The sequence below is a fragment of the Canis aureus genome, chromosome 5, assembly GCF_053574225.1.
Source record: "Canis aureus isolate CA01 chromosome 5, VMU_Caureus_v.1.0, whole genome shotgun sequence".
NCBI lineage: Eukaryota > Metazoa > Chordata > Mammalia > Carnivora > Canidae > Canis > Canis aureus.
The window spans coordinates 41,798,676-41,818,350 of record NC_135615.1 but is presented as its reverse complement, the minus strand read 5'-3'; the positions used below and the strand labels follow the sequence as shown (position 1 = coordinate 41,818,350).

The 19,675-nt window shown below is 48.9% G+C and overlaps 1 protein-coding gene across 16 annotated transcripts in view; it reads left to right on the top strand.

Annotated features, from left to right (window-relative positions):
• The window catches only part of PPP2R2B (protein phosphatase 2 regulatory subunit Bbeta), a 440,587-nt gene that overhangs the window by 398,786 nt on the left and 22,126 nt on the right, over positions 1–19,675 (top strand). For all 16 annotated transcript variants that reach the window (XM_077897736.1, XM_077897733.1, XM_077897745.1 and 13 more), the window contains one exon: positions 3,013–3,177. In XM_077897736.1, the coding sequence (XP_077753862.1) occupies positions 3,013–3,177 (165 nt within the window). The remainder of the gene's footprint in view (positions 1–3,012; positions 3,178–19,675) is intronic.

Below are 19,675 nucleotides of genomic sequence, written 5' to 3'. Positions count from 1 at the left end.
CAGATTAGCCAGAGGTTGTTTCGAGAGAGCCAGAATGACTGCACTCAGAATGGCTGTCTCTGGAAGGGCCTTTCCTCAGGGGAGGGAGAGTAGCATGTGGTCAAGAACCCAGGCTCTGAAGCCAGACAGACTGGGTTGGAATCCCAGCTCCTCCTCTTCCTAGTCCTGTGACCTTGATGAATTCACCTCAGTTACTGCTTCTTCCACTGGAGAATAGGCCTGTTCATAGTATTGATCGCATAGGGCTGAGATGAAGGTCAAATGGGACAATGTGTGGCACTTGGTAAACATGAACTATTGGTTATTATTCTCTTGTCCTTCGCAGTTATTAAAGAGAGGATTTGAATCATCTCTGAACCGCGTAGAGTCAGACATACTAGTCAAAGGGGTGATGCTTGAGGATGAGAGATGATGGAGAGGCTCAAAAAAGTCCAGCTTGGGGGTGAGAGGGAGGGAGCATGGATCCAGGGGAAGCAGCCCTCAGCAGATTCTGTGCGCACATCCCCGTGATGCTGTTCTAGATGCTGGGCGATGTTCCTTCCTGCTTTCATAGATATCTTTAAGCACTTCATTTTCACACATTCTGACTTTGGGGCTTTATTTTTAGGTAAGAAAGAAATAGTAGATGCGGCACCTCCCCCTCCCACACAGCAAAGATCCTTTCCAGTTAAGCTTGTTTTTAGAGCTCTACTGGTAGAGGTTGAGAAAGCTGACACCAGATTTTCTTGCCCTATTTTAGGAAAAGAGAAACATGCTCACTGGCACGGTAGGGTATGGAAGCTCTTTCTGGAGGGCGATGAGATCTGACGGCAGCTGAACACTAACCTCTGCTCACCCCATCCCGTGGTGTGGACACCAAGCCCAGGGTATAGGTCAGGGAGCTGGAGAGAACATCAGAGGTGCAGCTTGGAACATCCTAGGGGACACAGCCTCCTGCCCCCCAGCATGTGGTGCTAACTGCAATCATATTTATAACTCGGGCAGCAGTTGAGTTGAAAGGTAGTATTTTGTGAATCCAGGGGACCTACATGCTCTGCAGACCCAAGTGATATTTGCATCTGAGTTTGGTGGGGCAAATTGTAGTAAAATGCAGTGTTAGTTCAGCCTCAGACTAATTTTGGAAAGCCACGACAGGACTTATAACAGATCATTGAAGGGGAAAGAGGCAAAACCAAGTACAGAGCCATTATTGCACCAGATTGTGTGCTGGAGCTTAGGTGGTGTGTGGTAACAGATGCTTATGTTGATGCTGGTATGACTAAAAATACAAGCACATTTATTTGTACCATATATATACTCTTTTTTTAAAAGATTTTATTTATTTATTCATGAGAGGCAGAGACATAGAGGGAGAAGCAGGCTCCCTGCGGGGAGCCCGCTGTGAGACTGGATCCCAGGACCCCAGGATCACGACCTGAACCACTGAGCCACCCAGGTGCCCCCCTTATGTATACTCTAAAAAGAGGGGGACTGTGTTACTAACTTTATGAAACATCCATCCCCACCTAATAACAGAGTCTGTGTTAAGTTACTTCTTGTTGAATCATTGCACTGTTTCCCCAGATGGGATATACAAGCTCCTGGCACAGACGTAAACATTTTTATTTTAATTGGTATGCATTTATTTCATGCATATTATTTAAAATGTAACCAGCTCGTTAAACCCACAGTTTTAGGAATAGTGGGTTACAGCTTAGACAAGGCTAGGAAACAGAGTTGATTTAAGCCGACCAGAAGGACAATGTTAAGCGAATACCACCTATTGATATATACATGGGGCCCAATCAGAAAGCTGGCTCAAAAGTGATGAAGTCTTGGGAAAGTGGGAATCACTTTGGTCAGCTTTCCTGTGTAACAGCACCCACATCACGAGGCCCGTTTCTTTGCAGGAAGTTTCGGGTCCTCGGCATCACAGCCTCAGACAGGTGCTTCCTACCCTGCACGCAGGTCCCCCAAACTCCAGGGTAGCACAGACTCGTTCCCTCCCACATGCCAGACATCCTCCTGAAAGTCCTTACATCCACTGAGGCATCTCCACAATTAAAAGGCCAAATGATCCGTTTCAGTAATTAAGGACGAGGTCTTTGAAAATGGAGGTATAATCATTCTTGATCAGAAAGGAAAATACTGAGGAAGAAAAAAACAGATGATAAAACAAAGGTCTATTCCATGGGAGGCTGAAACTGTCCCACCATCCAACTGGAGGGCTTTTTTTCTGGTGCTTAAACTCCCACCCAAGCTCTTAAGGCAAATCACAGCTTATGGAAGCTTGAGGTCCTCCGTAGTGTCTTCGATGAGAGACATTTTGCATAATTACTCAAAAGCACAAGTTTGGCCCCTGGGAGGAAATCCTGGTGCTGCTTCTCCAGCCTTGTGACACAGGGCAGGCCCCCATCTCCATCCCTGGAGGGAATAAGAAAAGGACAGGTTACAGAGCTGTTCTAAGGATTAACTGCACTAAAGTACTGATCTGCTTTGCAAACAATGGGCCTATGGTCAGTGCTCACAAAATGGTAGCAGCAGCTATTCTTACTCTCACCAGCGTGTTATTAAAGAAGATCTCAGGGATTTCGTGGAAGAGGATTCACAATCTATTGTGGGTATCATTTATCAGCCTAATCGGGGGAAAGTTTCAAGTGAACTGAATCATTTAGTTGGAATGGGGCTAGCTTCTTCACCACTGTTGTCTCTGTGGCTTGGCACATTTTAGCCTGAATGCATGAGCAGACAACTTTGATGGGCGATGAGACGGGTTCCCTATGTGGTGGAGGATGAAATACTCAAAAGAGGCCAGGGAGACCTGAGTTCTAATGATGCCTCAGACCTGGGCATCCCTCGGCCTCATCTGCCAAGACCAGTAAGCCCTGCCTCATTTGCTTGCAAGGTTACCGTGAAGATTCCCTGTGTGTGGTAGATGCTCACAGGTTACCCTAAAACTAGGCGGTGCCGCTACTCATCACCCCTGAGCTTCTGCCCCCGGTCCTGGTCCCGTCCTTGACTCACCTGTGCCAGATATCGTCGACATTAAGCCGGCCAACATGGAGGAGCTCACGGAGGTGATCACAGCAGCCGAGTTCCACCCGCATCACTGCAACAGCTTCGTGTACAGCAGCAGCAAAGGGACAATCCGGCTGTGTGACATGAGGGCGTCGGCCTTGTGTGACAGGCACAGCAAATGTGAGTAGCAAGCTGTGCACAGTGGATGGGGTGATGGGGTGGGCAGGCCAGGCCCCTGACCTGCAGGAGGAGGAGGGGAGAACCTAGAGGATTTGGATCTCCTTCCCCACCTGACATCCCCTGGCAGCAAAGTCCAGGTGTTGGCCTGACTCAGAATCCGCACCACATCTGGTGTGTGGGTACATAGGAACCCTCATGTTCAATTCCACAAGTGTTCGCTTAAGGCATGTAATCCAGAGGTGAATGAGACCCTGTCACATCACATTGTGGCATGATCCGAATTGTGTTTTAACATCACTCTTGCTGCCATGGAGAGAATGAATCTGCAGAGTTCCCTGAAGGGAGACCAGTTAGGGGATCATTGCAATGTGCTGGCAGGCGATCTGGGGATGAGTGTGGCCTGGACAGGGGTGCTGGTGTGCCAGTGGAGAGGGGCTGGCGGGTTCTGGACAGATCTTGGTGGTAACAGGGCCTCCTGGACTGTGTGAGAGGCTGAGAGTATACAGGCAATCACAAATGGCAACTGGAAATGGTGACTAAGTTAATAAAGCTCTCCTGCATGTTTAAGAGTTGCTAGACCACATCTTAAAAGTTCTCTTCGCCAGAAAAAGAACTTGTAACTCTGTGTGGGAATGAATGTTAACTAGGCTTATTGGTGATTATTTTGTGGTATATACATATATCAAATCATTATGTTGTATATTTAAAACTTATATAATGTCATATTTCAATTATATGTCAATTAGAAAAAAAAAAAAAAAAGCACCTGTAGGAAGTGGTTAGTACCCTCCTGGAGAGGTGGTGGCTTTGGGACCAGAACTTTAGAAATGCCCGTGGCCGTAGTGTGCACTAGAGAAAAGCTTCAGAGGAAGAGGATGGGTTAAATAAAGAGCAACTGGACTCACCAGCCACAGTCATGATGGTTTTCTAGGCATTGTTGGAGAGAAGTAGCTCCCAACTAGTGGGGACTGAGTGCTTAAAAGCCAAAGGCTCCACGAGCTCCCTGAGCAGGCTTCACCTGCTGGCCCCAACAGTGAGTACTGGGGTAGACCAGGAGGGCCTAGCTGTGGTGGAGGGAGCCCAGTAGCAGCCCACCCTCTCCCGTGGGCTCAGCCAGGTCCACCAGCACAAACAAAACAGTAGGTGAGACCTGAGACCCTGGGGAAGTGCCAACCATAACAGATGTTCTTTGAAGTCTTACTTCTCCATCTTAAGATTTTGCATGGATTTTGCATTTTACTCCCATAAAATGTCTATTTTCAGTTTAATTAAATAATTATATTTCTACCCTACTCCCAGATTTCAAGCAAAATTGGTGTTCCCAAAAGAGAGTGTTTATCCTATGGCTTTCTGCACTGCCTGGTGCATCACCATCTCCTCCTCCTCCTACTCCTCCTCAGATATGTACATGTGCCCCAGTTTGAGAAAAACAGTCCCTAACACGTGGAGAGTAATTTGAGATCGTTTGGCTGGAGAATAGAGTGATAGAATTTATGGTTTATGGAAGATTAACACAGTGGCAGTGAGAAGAAAGAAAGGAGAAGTAGAAAATATTGCTTTGGTCTCAAGACAAAGGACATTCAGGATGGAAATCAGAAGGAAGAGAAGAGGAAAAGGGACATTTGTTTTTTAAATAACTACGGTGACGTAAGCAGTATCAGAGGTTGGCCTTCATCGCGCGTAGATACTCATTGCTCACCACCCTTCCCCTCCAGAACACAAACCCTCTGAGGATAAGCACTAAATCTGTTCTGCTCACACCACATTGCCAATGCCTGGCACATAAGTAGGTGCTCAGTAAATACTTGTTCAATAAATGCATGAATGCCTGAAGGTTGACATAAGTGGCATGTGAAACAGGGACTGGTGAGAGCCACAGTGGGGCAGAGTCAAGGCTTGGGGGTCAGTTGGGGAGCTGCTCTGTGTGGGGTGCCCTGAGCAGCCTGAAGTGGGGGGGCAGGTTTCTCTGGTGAGTGAAGCCAGAACTGGCTGGTAGGTCCCCTGACCAAGGTGGATGCTGGAGGTGGCGCGAGGAACTCCAGTGTGCTCACAGCCCTGGGTGGCAGACCCAGGTACTGAAGAATAAAGCTCACTGGGAGGTTTGATGAACCCGGAGCTCGGGGTGGGAAAAGGAACTCCCAGAACCAGAAAGGTTTGGAGCAGAAGCTTTGGAATTGGAACTGCGCTCTGACCTTCAGTTCTGTGTGACCTCGGGCAAGTTATTTAATCCTTTTGAGCCCCAAGTTCCTCCCCTGAAAGTAAAATTCATCGGAACGGCTTCATCGGGCCGACTGTTCACTGGAAGGAGATGCCAACGTGTGCCTAAGAACCTGGTGTCTGCTGGACACACAGGGGACAGTAAGTGGCAGCAGTAGTTCCCACAGAAGACCTGAACTCCGCCAAACCGGGCCTGCAGCTGGGGTGCAGTGCTACAGCCTTAACTCTTTTCCCATGACATGAAGCCCCATTATTCATTTGTTTTAGTTGTTTTTGTTGAGCACATACTAATACATCAGGTACTTTGCCAGGCGGAGGACATACCTGGTTTCCTCCGCATGGAGCATCCTATCTCTGTCAGTGAGGGTTCTGCAGACAAGCAGAACCAATAGGAGGTGGATGGATAGACAGACAGACATATACATGTGTGCATATGAGAGAGAGATTTATTAGAAGTATTTGGCTCATGGAATTACAGAGGCCAACAAGTCCCAAGATCCACAGTGGTGCAGCAGGAGCCCCACAGAGCCAATGGTATATTTGCAGTCCAAGTCCAAGACCTCAGACCCAGGAGAGCTGATGGTATAATTTTAATCCAAAGGCCAGCAGGCTCATGATCCGGGAAGAGCCAGTATTTTCAGTTCAAGTATGAATCCAGGGGGAAATAAAAATGAACGTCCCAGCTCAAAGGGGTCCGGCGAAAGAATTTCTTCTTATTTGGGGAGGGTTGGCCTTTTGTTCTGTTCAGACCTTTGACTGATTGGATGAGCCCCACCCACATTTGGGAGGGCAATCTGCTTCACTCAGTCTATCAATTTAAATGTTCAAGTCATCCAGACACACTTTCAGAGAAACACCTAGAATAATGCTTGACCAAATATCTAGGCACCCCACGGCCCAGGCAGGTTGAAGAAAGAAAGACCCATTCATCAGGGAATGGCAAACAGGACATTGCAACCGTAATAAGGTAGGAGAGGCTCATGGTGCTGCGAGGGAGTGCGACAAGGAGCCTGCCCCCCAGGCGGTCACCTCCGAGCTGTGACCTGACCCTCGACAAGAGACCCAGGAAGAGTCATGGGGCCCACACCCCCAGGTGCCCCCCAGGGGCCTGGGTCACACAGCCCTAGAGAGGCAGAGCCTGGGGACGGTCCCCAGGAAGGCCCCAAGGGCCACCCCCCCCGCCCCCCCAGCCCTGCCTCCCACGCTCCATCCCCACCCCGGCCACAGCGCTGCTCTGAATTGCCAGTGCCAGCCTCCTAATCTAATTAAGAAGCGAACAAAATGCATTTTCCTGACTCGTCCGAAGTGCCCACCTTCTTCGATGCACATCCCCCTTTGTTCGGTGGCGGCGGCGGCGGCCCTGGCTCCTGCCGGCTGGGGAAACGGGCTCGCTCTGACCTCTCGCCTGACATTTCATATTGATTTTCTCCATCCTCCTCAAACGCCAGCCTTCGGTGGGCGACGGCGCAGCCGAGGTGTGTGAACAGAATTGAGACAGTTCATCAGAGTTCAAGATGAAAAGCAACATTGGCTTTCGGAGATGAGCTCTGAGAAGGAGAGTATTTAATAACCGTCGGCGTTTAATCAAAATGCCGAGCAGAGCCGTGTGATCGGGGCTGCATATATTAATTTCCATATGTCCCTCACTCTGCATACTCAGCAGGGGTTGGAAGGGATGATGCTCTCCTTCATCTCTCTATTTTTTTTCCTATCCCTTCTGGCAGCAGTGACAAGGGTTGCGTTCGCAGTTTGAGATTTTAATGCCTAGAACAATAGCAGTTGGCTGGGCTGCACCGTGCTTTCCCTTCCCAGTGCATGACGGTTGGCAGGTGAGTGAAGACACTGGCCCAGGTCGGATGAATGACAACCTAGGAAATAAAAGAGAAATTACATCTGACCTCTTTCCCAGGGTGCTGCATGAATCTGGTCCCTGCCCACCTCTCCAACCTCAGCTCCCCATAGTCTGGCCACACGGGGCCTGCTCCTCTAATGCACTCAGACCTGCTTCAGGACCTTTGCACAGGCTGTTCCTCGGCCTGGAATGCTCTCCCAGCGTGTTCCTGCTTGTCTGGACTGTTCTTGTTTTTTTAGGTCTCTGGGAGAATCTCACTTCCTCAGAGAGGAATTCCCTGTTTACTTCATTTGCACCCTGTTTATATCCCATTACCCTATTTTATTTATTTTTTTGTAGCATTCGTCTCTAGATGTTTTCTTTTCTTTCTGTGTCCCCCCCGCCCCACCTAGAATGTAATCTCCTTGATGGCAGGGACTTTATCTTACCAACCACTGAATTACCAATACTTAGTGTAGTGCCAGCTACATGTAGGGCTTCACTGGATCTCTGTGGTGGAAAAGCAGGCCGATGGGAAGTGACTGGTGAAGGAGGGTGTGTTCATTTACTAGAGTTGCTGTAGCAAAGTACCACCAACGGGTGGCTTAACCAAACCTAATTATCTCACAGTTCTGGCACCACAAGTCCCATATCAGAGCATTAGCTGGGTTCACTTCTTCTGAATGCCATGCAGAAAGGCCTTCTGTTCTAGGCCTTTCTCCCTGGCTTACTGACGACTGTCTTCTCCCTGTGTCCTCACATCATCTTCCCTCGGCACATGTCTACATCTCAAACTCCCCTTCTGTTAAGGACACCAGTCATATGGGATTAGGGTCCACCCTACTGACCTCATTTTAATTTACCTACCTCTTTAAAGACCCTCCCTCCAGGTACAGTTACAGTCTGACATACTGGGGGTTGAGCTTCAACATAAGAATTTGGGCAGCAAGGGACACAATTCAGCGCATAACAGGAGACAGGAAAATAATCAAGAGCACTGGCCCTGGAAGCAGCAGTGCCAGGTGTGCATCCCAGGCTCTCTTGCTGCTGTGGGTGAGAAGAGCAGCAGGTGAAATCCTCAAATGGAAACAGAGAAGGCAGGGGGCGGTAGGGGCGGTGGTTTCCCCTGAAGGGCCCTAGAGACTGAACCTGCCACTAACCTGTGGATGCAGTTAAAGAGGGAGGAAGTGCAGCAATGTGAGGAGAGCGGGTATAGATGGAGGCTGGCAGGCCCGGGTGAAAGGGGTGAGGTCAGACTCCTGAGAGGCAGGCACCTTGCCTGTCTTCCACACTCCCCCCAGCGTCATATTTTTACTTCCCTGATTTGAAGTCCGTGAATAACAAGCAAACCCTGCTGGGTGCCTTGGCTCTGGGTGGAAACATAAGGTTCCCTGCGTGCGCACACGTGCGCACACACACACACACACACACACCCTTTGACTTGGCTGCTCACACCTGCCTTAGGTACTGGGGTGGGCGAGGCAGTGCAGAGCCCAGCAGGATGCTCCTTGTTCTCATCCATCCAGGAGGCCGGGAGAGAACACAGAGTGGGAAGCTTAAACAACATGCATCTATTTCTCTTATCCCAGAGGCTGGCAAGTCCAAGACCAAGGCCCAGACAGACTCAGTGTGTGGTGAGGACCCGCCTCTTGGTTCCTAGACAGTGTCATAGTGCTGTGTCCTCACATGGTGGGAGGGGTGAGGGAGCGTTCAGTGGGCTCTCTTCTCATTCATGAGGGCCCCACTCTTGAGACCTAATCACCCCCCCGAGGACCCCCCTTACAGATGCTGTCCCACTGGGGCGGGGGGCAGGAGGATTCGACATGTGACCTTGGCCCAGGGCGAGGGGCACAAACGTTCGGTCCAGAGCATTCCCTGTCCGCACAGGCTAGAACGTTTTGCTTTGTTTCTTCCCTTCTTCCGGCCTAGACTGACAGTAGTGCAGGAGCTCAGAGACAGGGCCAGTGTCAGGGAGGGACGTCAGTCCGGTATCCATTGTAGTCTGTGCCCGTGGCCTAACTGCGTGACCTGGAACAGGTTCCTTAACCCCTCTGTGCCTCAGCTTCCTCGTCTATAAACTAGGGCCAGTGGGAGTGCACACCTTACAGGTGAAGCCTTAGAGCAGTGCCCGGCCCGTGGGAGCTCCGTGTCAGATTCGGCTGGGATGCTGGTGCGATCCTGCTTCCTTTCCACATGTGTCTTTTAAGAGTGGAAACAGGAGGAGCACCTGAGTGGCTCGGTTCGTTAAGCCTGTCCCTTCGGCTCAGGTCATGATCCTGGAGTCCAGGGATCGAGCCCTGCGTCGGGCTCCCTGGCTCCCTGCTCAGCACAGAGCCTACTTCTCCCTTTCCCTCTGCCTGCTGCTCCCCCTGCTTGTGCTCTCCACCACACACACCCCCGCCCCCATCAAATAAATAAATCTTTAAAAAAAATGGGAACAGGAACAGCGGCAGCAATGGCCATAGATATAGTAATGTCAGAGGCCATTATCACAGCTAACTTCTAGAACATTTTATGATGTCTAGAAAGTAGGCCAAGGGGTGAGCTCATTCAGCCCTCCTGACAGCCTCTGAGGCGCATACCATCATGAGTCACATTTTTTTTAATTTTATTTATTTATTTATGAGAGAGACAGAGAGGCAGAGACACAGGCAGAGGCAGAAGCAGGCTCCATGCAGGGAGCCTGACGTGGGACTCAATCCCAGGTCTCCAGGATCACATCCTGGGCTGAAGGGGGCACTAAACCACTGAGCCACCCGGGCTGCCCCATGAGTCACGTTTTACAGATGATGAAGAGGGGAGACAATACTCTGATGGCCACCAAATGTTCCTTTTTGTGGCAGAATACCAAATGCTCCCCAGTGACAGAGCTGGGGTTTGATCCAGATGTGTACTCCTTAACCAGGACACCAGAAGTCTCTTATTCAGTTAAGATTTATTCAGCACATACTCACTCCTGCCTTGATGGAACTCATATTGCCAGCAGGGAGTCAGGGGTCACGGGGAACACACCAATATACAATTGAACGTGCTCATCTCTTTTTTAAAAAGAACATTTATTCATGAGAGAGGAGAGAGAGGCAGAGACACAGGCAGAGGGAGAAGCAGGCTCTATGCAGGGAGCCCAATGTGGGACTCGATCCTGGGACCCTGGGATCATGCCCTGAGCCCAACCACTGAGCCACCGAGGTGACCCTGAACTGAGATTGGAATTGTCAGAAGCAGATAAAGAGAGATAACATGGAAGTATGAGGGCCCTCACAGGGGAGCAACCTTTTGTGTTTGAAGAATAGGAGACAGACCGGTGGATGGAGGCTTGGTGGGCGGAGCCACAGAGTGGAGAATGAGGCCAAAAAAGTAGGGGGAGCCAGAGAAGGTTGTCTTGGAGACCAGTCAAAGCCCCTGGATTCCCTTTAAAGTGAGGTGGAAGCCAGGAGATGTTTCTAAGCAGAGAAGTGTCTAGTACTCTACTAACGACCATAAGAGAAGTTCTCAACGGGGTGGCGAGCTGGAAGCAGAGAGACTGGTTAGCAGGTGCTCGCCTCAGCCTGGACAGGAAACAATAGTGCCTCTGACCAGGACCTCGACCCTGAAGGGCTGGTAAGTAGGCAGATGCAGAATCTCCCAAGGAGGCAGAGCTCAGCGGACCCACTGAGGGGCTGGTGATGGAGAGATCTAGAAAGAGAGGCACATAAAATAACTCATGGGTATCGGTCTTGACCGACTGAGGGCGTAGTGATGACGTCCAGAGATGAGGACACTGAGCATGGCAATAGGTTGAGGTGGAAAGACCAAGCATTCTCTTTGGGATGTTCCAGATCGAGATGGCTCTGACCAGCCCATGTAGGGAAGTGTGCAATGCATGGACACCTGAGTGTGGAAGTCGGAAGAGAGGTGTGGGCTGAAGAGAGAACTTAGGAGTCATGAGCTGTTATGATATTTAAAGCCAAGGGACAGGGTGAAGTCACTTAGGGGAGAGCATGTCCGTGGGGAGGAGTGGAGAGTCCAAGACGGAGGCCTAAGGCCCAGCAACATTCACCAGTGGGGTGGGGGTAAGGGGAGGTGGTCTGAGAGTGAGCTGCCATGAGGGAAGAGGAAAACGAGGGCTGGAGGACAGAGGGGCGTGGGGAGGCTGTGCTATAAAAGCCAAGGGGGGGGGGGTGAGGAGTCAGGGCTCCTGTGTGCAGCAGTGACGGGTGGCTGCAGCGCCCGTCCCCTTGCCTGGCTCCACCGGTGAGTCTGCTCCATGCAGTCATTGTCTTCCAGCAGCCAGGCCCTTCTGCACCGGCAGCTCAAGATGTGACCACCGAAATTCCCTCATTCAGATAACACCAAGGCAGGCTGCCTAGCTAGGGACAGTCAGCACCAACCCTGCAGTGCACTTCCACCTGTGGCCATGTGGCTGGTGTGAAGATGATCAGACTTTTTCATGTGGTGGAGGATAGATAGAAGTCCTGGAGGCCATAAAGTCTTATTCATATTTTAGTGAATAACATAGTCATTGGGAAAACAGCCTGGTTCCATTGCAAGCAGTTCGATGCCCGCTCTAACCAATCAAATCAGAAATTCCATTTTCCTCCAAAAGTGTGTATAGTGGAAGGGGGTGCCTCTTACTTTTGAGCCCTTCTATATTTGGTTTAAACCTCACAACAGCCCATGAAGATTGATACCAGGAACTCCAATTTACAGATGGGGCACAGAGGTGAAGACACCTGCCCCAAGTCAGAAAGAAGGAGCCAACATTTGATCTGTCTGCTTCCAAGAGAAGTGTTTCTTTTCCTGGCTATTTGGCAGTTAGCGAAGGAGCATGACCCTTTGCTAACATCCAGAAGTATTATTTCACGGGGCCCCATTTCATATAATGCCCACCTGCTGGATCCCCCAGCCCAGTGATTTCCAACTTGAGAACTAACTGTGCCCTTGCAGAGAACGTGAAACCCACTGTCTCCTTCTTCACCCTCATCTACAAACTTAATTGCCAAGTCCTGCTTCTCTAGACCACTAGATCCCTTAATAAAGCTACGGCTCATTCCCCGGGTCTCTGGTGGAATGTGCCCGAAGACATCAGCGAGAATACAGCAATGAATCTTAAAACCTCTGAGGTTTGACAGAGCTTCCAAAAGAGGTTCAGTATTGATCGGGCACATAATTAACTCTGTTTATTTTAGGGGAGTTTAGGTGAAAAAGACAAGGCCCTTTATTAAAATGCTTCTGCCTGGTGACAGGATTACACACAGAGAGACACCATCCCCTCCTGGGGAAAAGCCAGAGACATGCTACAAGGAGCAGAATTCACTAAAACCAGCCCTCCCCCCACCCCAACCCAGTGCCTACCCCCTTCCAGTTTAACAGCCATTAACAACTGAATAGGCAAGACCCAAGCCATTGAGTAAAAATAGAATCCTTTCCCCCCTTCCCCCATCCTCATTTCCATTTTTGATTAATTTAACCAGTTCTGTCAATTAGTCATCCTAGAGACTCCAGTTGAGTGCATTTTCCTAAGAAGTAGAAGGCTTATTAATTTTGGAGGCAAGTATCATTCATTAGTAGTTGACACCTTCCCGGGCCCTGCTCTCTCCCTCACTAGGGGGTCTTAGATGAGAAGGCAATAGAGCCACAACTGGCTCAGGCACGTGGCTACAGCCCCAGAGACACAGAACAGGAAAGGCTGGCCATGACTTTGTAGGTGGCCCTGGGCCCCTTTGGGCTTGGGACATCTCAAAACCAACTGGCCCATCATCCTCATCCATGACAAGCCATCACCAGCAAAGCAGTCACAGGTACTGGGTGAGCATCCTGACCTTGAGGTTCAAGAGAACCGTAGTCAAGGGAGTACCTGGAGAGAGAGGCATGGGCCTGGGCAGGATAGGTCCTCCCACCGCAGGTGACATCAGAAAGTTCACCTCTTCCTCTATGTACTAGTTTACTCTGGCCCCTGTAACAAATTATCACAAATTAAGTGACTAAAAGCAACAGAAGTGTATCATCTAATGGTTCCGTAGGTCAAAAGTCGGACACAGGTCTCACCGGCTAAAATCAAGGTGTTGGCAGGGGTGTGTTCTTTTGGAGGCTCTAAGGGAGAATCCATATCTTTGTTTTTTGAACTTCTAAGAGCTTACCCCCATTCCTTGGCTTATGGTCCCTTTATCTGAAAGCCAACAACAGTAGGACGAATCCTTAACACAGCCCTTTGCTTTCCTTCCTTCCTTTTCCACATGTAGGGACTTTTGTGAGTGCATTGCATCCGCCCAGGTAATCCAAACTAATCTTATTTTAGGTCAGATGATGAGCAACCTTAATTCCATTTACAATCTTAATTCACTTCTGCCATGAAAGGTAAAATATTCATGAGTTCTGGGGACTAAGACGTGGACATCCTTCGGGAGTCATGACTCTGCCTACCCTATTCCTCAAGTGTCACTAAGTAGGATTAAGTGCCCTCCAACTGACCACCTGATACTATTGGTGGAAATTATCTGTTTCCATTGCGTCTCTGTCATTAAATGGCTCCTCCATTATTGCTGAAGCTCTTGTTTATCCCATTTGCACTTAGCATAGCGAAGGTGCTAACCAAATGCCTGTAGAACAGCTATAGTCATGCAGTGGGATAAATTTGCACCTGAGTCTTCTCTGTATGTAAATGAAAAGGCTCACACTAAGGAGTGGTTGGCCCCATCTGTGTTCACTGTTTCTAGCTTTTGGAACACATTGGCATTTGTAGGTGACAAAAATAAAAGGAAGAGGAGTCTCCGAAATGATGATAATCAACCTACTGATCATTTATTTGACAACTATTGATTGTTGCTACTGTGTGCCAGGCTCTGTTCTAGGCAGTAGGAAAATGATATCGCCTGCCCCCATGGCACCCTATCCAAGTAGATAACACACACAGGCAAATAAGGTAACGTGAGATTTGGTAAAAAAAAAAAAAAAAAAAAATCTAAAGTGTTTCTGGAAAAGTAACAACAGAAAATGCAGAGGCTCTGAATCTGGACTGTGCTTTGCCAGGTTGAGGGACAGAGGAAGGCCAGTTTGTCCTTCTGTAGTATGGTGAGGGAACGGCAGGAGGGGACTTGGGTAGTCCAGGTCCCAGAGGACTCTAGTGAGAACTCATTAGAAGATCACTAGTATTCAGGGGTCACCCCACACAATCCCCGGGCCTCAATCTCAGGGTATTCCATGCAAAGGGTTTAGGAGTCAGGCACTTGGTCGGTAGCCCTGTATGCAAACGTAAGGCATTTGGCTTTTATTGTATGTGGGAAGGGAAATCTAGGAGGGCTTGTGCAAAGGAGTGTCGTGCATAGCCAAGGTGCCTGGGTGGCTCAAACACCTGCCTTAGGCTCAGGTCATGATCCCAGAGTCCTGGGATAGAGCCCCATATCCGACTGGCTCCCTGCTCAGCAGGGAGTCTGCTTCTCCCTCTCACTCTGCACCGCCTCCCTCCTCCCTGTGCTTGCTCTGTCTCTCACAAATAAATAAAATCTTAAAAAAAAAAAAGGAGTGCCATGCATAGACTTGTAAACATATCACTCAGGCTACATAAGGAGGAAAAGCAGATGCTGGGAGAAGAGTTAGAAAGACATCAAATGGTTCAGGCAAGAGAGAACGGAGGCTTAGATCTAGACTGGCCCCATGTGGGCTGTGCTTTGAGTGTAATGTGAACAGGACTTGCTTGAAACCTAAATATGGAAGGTGAGGTAAAGGGAAGAATCCAGGATGATGCCCAGCATTCTGTCCTAAGCACTGCCTAGATGCCGGGCAGTGGATGAGCTGGCATAGACTAGTGAAAAGTCCATTCGGGGAAGAAGCTCACAAATTCTGTGGACTCAAAAGATTTATCTTGGAAAAAAAAAAAAAAGGTATATATGAATATATTGATACCTTTTACTATTTAGCACTTTCCCATTTACAGAGCCCCTTCTGTTATCATATTGATCTTGACAAAATCCTGTGAGTTCAGAGTATTTCCTCCTTTTTGCAGCTTGAGGAAATGAAAACCCAGAAAAGTTAAATCTCATACACCGACAAAGATCATGGGTTTATCGCGGGTTTATTTCTTCCTATAATGAATACGGCCACCTCCCGTACTTGCCCAGCACTGGAGGGTAGAGAAGGGAATGGGGAATCTCTCACGTGTGTAATTGACCCATGTTTAAGTATATCGGCTAATTCCAGCCCCCTGTGCAGTTCACATAATTCTATTTTGACAGCTCAGTAGGTGGCATCCATAACTGAGTTGTGAGAGCTGCTGTCCACTCACACAGCTTCCAGTCCCATCAGTGCAGGTCCCTTTATCTGCTGAATTACTCAGAGCACCTGCTGGCCTCCCATCGTCCTCAAGCACAGCCCAGAGGCAGCAGAGGGCAGGGGAAAGCTCACCCCTACAAAGCTTATAATGATACTTGCTTCTATCTTCTCTTACATCTTTAACCTTGACATAAAGATTTAAATAGGGTTTATCTTATAGGTGGGCATCCTTAATCCTGGGGTCGACTAGTTCATTCTGTAATTTTGGTATCATTTCAAAATCCCCGTAATGTAATGGAATTGTCATTGAAGAGTTTACATAGGAGAAAATAGGATCACCCAGCTTAGGAAAAAAGGGGGTAGTGAGATCAAACAAAGCAAGGACCCGACCGGTCAATAAATGTGAGCAAGGTATTGTGCTCAACACAGTGGGACAGGCACACAGACGCATAGGATGCAGTCCGTGGTTCAGTGTACTTACCTCAGACAAGAGGATATGAAACTATGGTGTGTCTCTAACATACACTTCATTTCAAATGGAATGTGAAATTTAGATTCCCAGAGTCCGGGAGAAAAAATGCTGGCTACATACATAGTACTTATGCTGAATATCATGTTACATTGTTAAGATGAACTTCCATGCCCAGTGTCATCCTCAGTGTGTCCTGGGCATTCCCCCCAAAGTTCCGAATCCTATTTTTCAGTCCCTGTTTACTGAGATTCCTCTGTATTTATGTCACATAAATTCCTCTGTATTTATGTAGTGCCAGAGAAATACAGATGTGTATTACTACAGCACATGGTTGCTCACATCCAAGGAGGTCAGGAGGTAGCAGGCGCTTTCCTGAACAGCGCATGCTAACTCATACTTAGGGAATGAAGGAATGATAGACCTGTTTATGAAAGAACTCATATCAGATTAGATACAGTGTGTGCCTCACAATCTACTAGTGCTAGGGTTCTGAGCCAAGTATGTAAATGGAGACATTGGGTATTACTTTCCCCCCTGGTGCCCAGGAAAGTCAAATGAGCTCAAACTCAGAATTTTCTCACTGTTAAGCTTTCCTCCTAGCAATTTTCCTGAAACATTTGTGGTCTGTATATATGCCTGTAGTACAAAATCATATTTATGAAAATCATATTTACAAAATTATATTTATTAAATCATTATTGAATATCAAGATATAGATAACAACCTATTTTAAGAGTAATATATCATCATATTTTATGATGTTTTGACTTTCATGTCCTAATGAGAACTTGAGAGCTCTGCTCCCAAAGTTCAGGGAAGGAAATGATTGTTCCTGAGTCATCTGTCCAGAAGGAGATGGCTGGGGTCGGTCAGAGGGAGAAGAGGGGACAGGGAGTGGAAGAGGAAGCAGTGGAGCAGAGCAACCACCTAATAGCTTTCTGGCATTAAGTTCCCAACTATACTGAAGTTTATGAAGGTAAACTCAAAAGGCCAGTTATAGGTATTGGTGAGACTTGTGGTTTGGAAAATAGGTTGGTTTCTTTTGCTTTGTTTTGTTTTGTTAAATATTTTATTTATTTATTCATGAGAGACAGAGAGAGGCAGAGACACAGGCAGAGGGAGAAGCAAGCTCCCTGCGGGGAGCCTGATGCAGGACTCGATCCCAGGACCCTGAGATCATGACCTGAGCCAAAGGCAGACGCAACCACTGAGCCATACAGGTGCCCCTGGAAACTAGGTTTTAATGAGGATAGAGAAAGGACGCATACTCCAATGGTCACTTGCACTGGTTCTGGCATCAGACAAACCCAGTGTGGGTAACTTGGACCTAACTTCTTGCATTTAAGCTCTGTACGCCTCAGCGGCTCCCTCTACAAATTGGGGACAATAAAAATAGAGCCTGAATTATTGCATTATGAGAAGGATTCAGTGAGATAATGCCTGGCTCACAGAAAGCACTCAGTATTTATTAATATTTTATTCTTATCCCAACAATCCATGAACTCAGAGTCTTAGATGAAAAATGGAGGCTCAAGAAAGCAAGTAACAGACAAAATCAAAGATCTAGTCACAGGGAGAGCCAAGATTCAAACCCAGGTCAAAACCCCGTGGCTGGGGACGCCTGGCTCAGTGGTTGAGCATCTGCCTTTGGCTCAGGTCGTGGTCCCGGGGTCCTGGAATCAAATGTCACATCAGGCTCCCTGCAGGGAGCCTGCTTCTCCCTCTGCCTATATCTCTCCCTTCCTCTATTCTCTCATGAATAAATAACATCTTTAAAAAAAAAAAAAAAAAAAAAAAGCCCATGGCTGAAACTGTTTAGAAAAAATGCCTAGAAATACTACCTTCCATTACGTCACTAGGCCAGGGCGGGTGGTGGCAGGGTAAGCCAGGTACTGAGAGAGCAGAGGAGGGCTCAGGCATTTCACTGGTGGAGTCTGGCTTTGGGAAATCAGCATACCGTGGCTTCATGTTCCCTGAGCACCTGCTGAGCGGACGCCTGGTGTGCACCACAGGGAGGCCGATAAGCAACACTGCAAAGATCACTTCATCTTTAGCGAGATTCAAAACGAGAATGGGATACAGCCTGTCCCTCACTCCCCCTGACCAAGTCGTTATGCCCAAGTGCTTGCTGAGAGACACAGCCTTTATTTTGTGCAGCAATTGCAAAATGTGTTCTCTCTGCCTCAGAGCACAGAGGCTTGAAGGGCCCAGAGACTCCTGGAGGGGAAGAGGAGCCCATGCGGGGATGGTCTGTGCAGAGCCAGGGAGGAACAAGAGAGGGAGTAGCCAGCAGGTGAGGTGCTCCGTCAGTCTGGTGACTGTTGTCTATGTTGCCCCTGCTGCACTGTGTTACGTCTGTAAAGAGGTATCTCCGCCCAGCGTAACTCTCTGTGATGGGTGGGAGCACCCAGCTAATGAAACCCAGACCCAACATTTCATCCGTAGACCACCCTGATGCATAGTCCTGGGGCCCTGCCCTCCGGTGCTGTCTCCAGGCCGGAGGGGTCACCCTTCCTAATCACAGGACCAGAGGACTAATGATGTAGAAGGGGGGACAGTGGTGGCCCAGATTGCGGCGGCTGGGCTCCCATTCCAGCCCTGCCTCCTCCCGGCCTGTGCTAGGGCCAGGTGACTCCAGAGCCTCATCTCTTCATCTGCAAAACAGACAGCTTGAGAGAGTGGAGTGGATTGAGCGCGGTGCCCAGCAGACGCGAGGCTGTTCCTCGTCGCACTCCGACACGGTAGCTATTGCCACGCCGAGGATGCGAGTCAGACCCAGGTCTGACTGTCAGTGGGTTAGGAACAAGGGTTTCCTGTAAAAGCAGTGTTGGAACCCAGGCAGTGCACCCGAGCCATGGAGCACAACGAAGCCACAGCCAGCCCACACCAGGCCCCTCTCCATGCAAAGCTTGGTCCATGTTCAGATGGGCCCCCCCCCCCCCCGGCTCAGCCGTGAACCCCTCACTCTGCTCTGGCAGATTATTGTCAGCGGGGAGCCGCTCCTCTCTCCCTTTCCGTGCATGCGCCTCTCATTGCGGTGATTATGTATCCAGCCTGGGAAATGGTGACATCCTGGGAGTGCGGCCCTGGCCTCTGTGGTGCCATGACAACCAGCCTCCCAGCAATCACCCCTAATAACGACCACACACTCACCATCCCTTACACTTGGGCAGAGGCTCCCCAGGGAGCTTGGGCTTCTTTTGGAGCAGCTGCACAAAGCTTCCTGCTGGGAACAGATTTTGAGAGCAAGAGACAAAAAAAATCAGAGAGGTCTCTAACCTGGCATGTATAGAGTGGGCCCAGGGACCTGAGGACCCTGTTGTCATTGTCTGCAGCCCAGTGGTTACAGGAATTTGTACTTCCACAGCGGGAACATAAGGACCCATAGATGCCTTTGCAACTCACTAACCTTACAGAGAGAGGTTATACTGGAGGGAAAGACCAAATATGAGCACGTGTGTAGCCAGGCCTCACTGTTACCAGATTTCTTCATTAGGCTCCTGTCAAGACCCCAATGCCCAGTCGTCATGTCATCTGGACGGGTGCTGCCTCCCTTCCCTGCTGCAGGTGGAGACAATGTGCTCAGAAATCTCCACTCAACATCTTTCCAGAATGACAGTTCTCAGAAAGGCACCAGCCCCACTTGGCTAATAAGTGCTCATTCCTCACAAAGGAAAGACAAACAGGCCCTCATTAATACACTTGTCTGTGGCTGTTAGCCCAAATTGCCC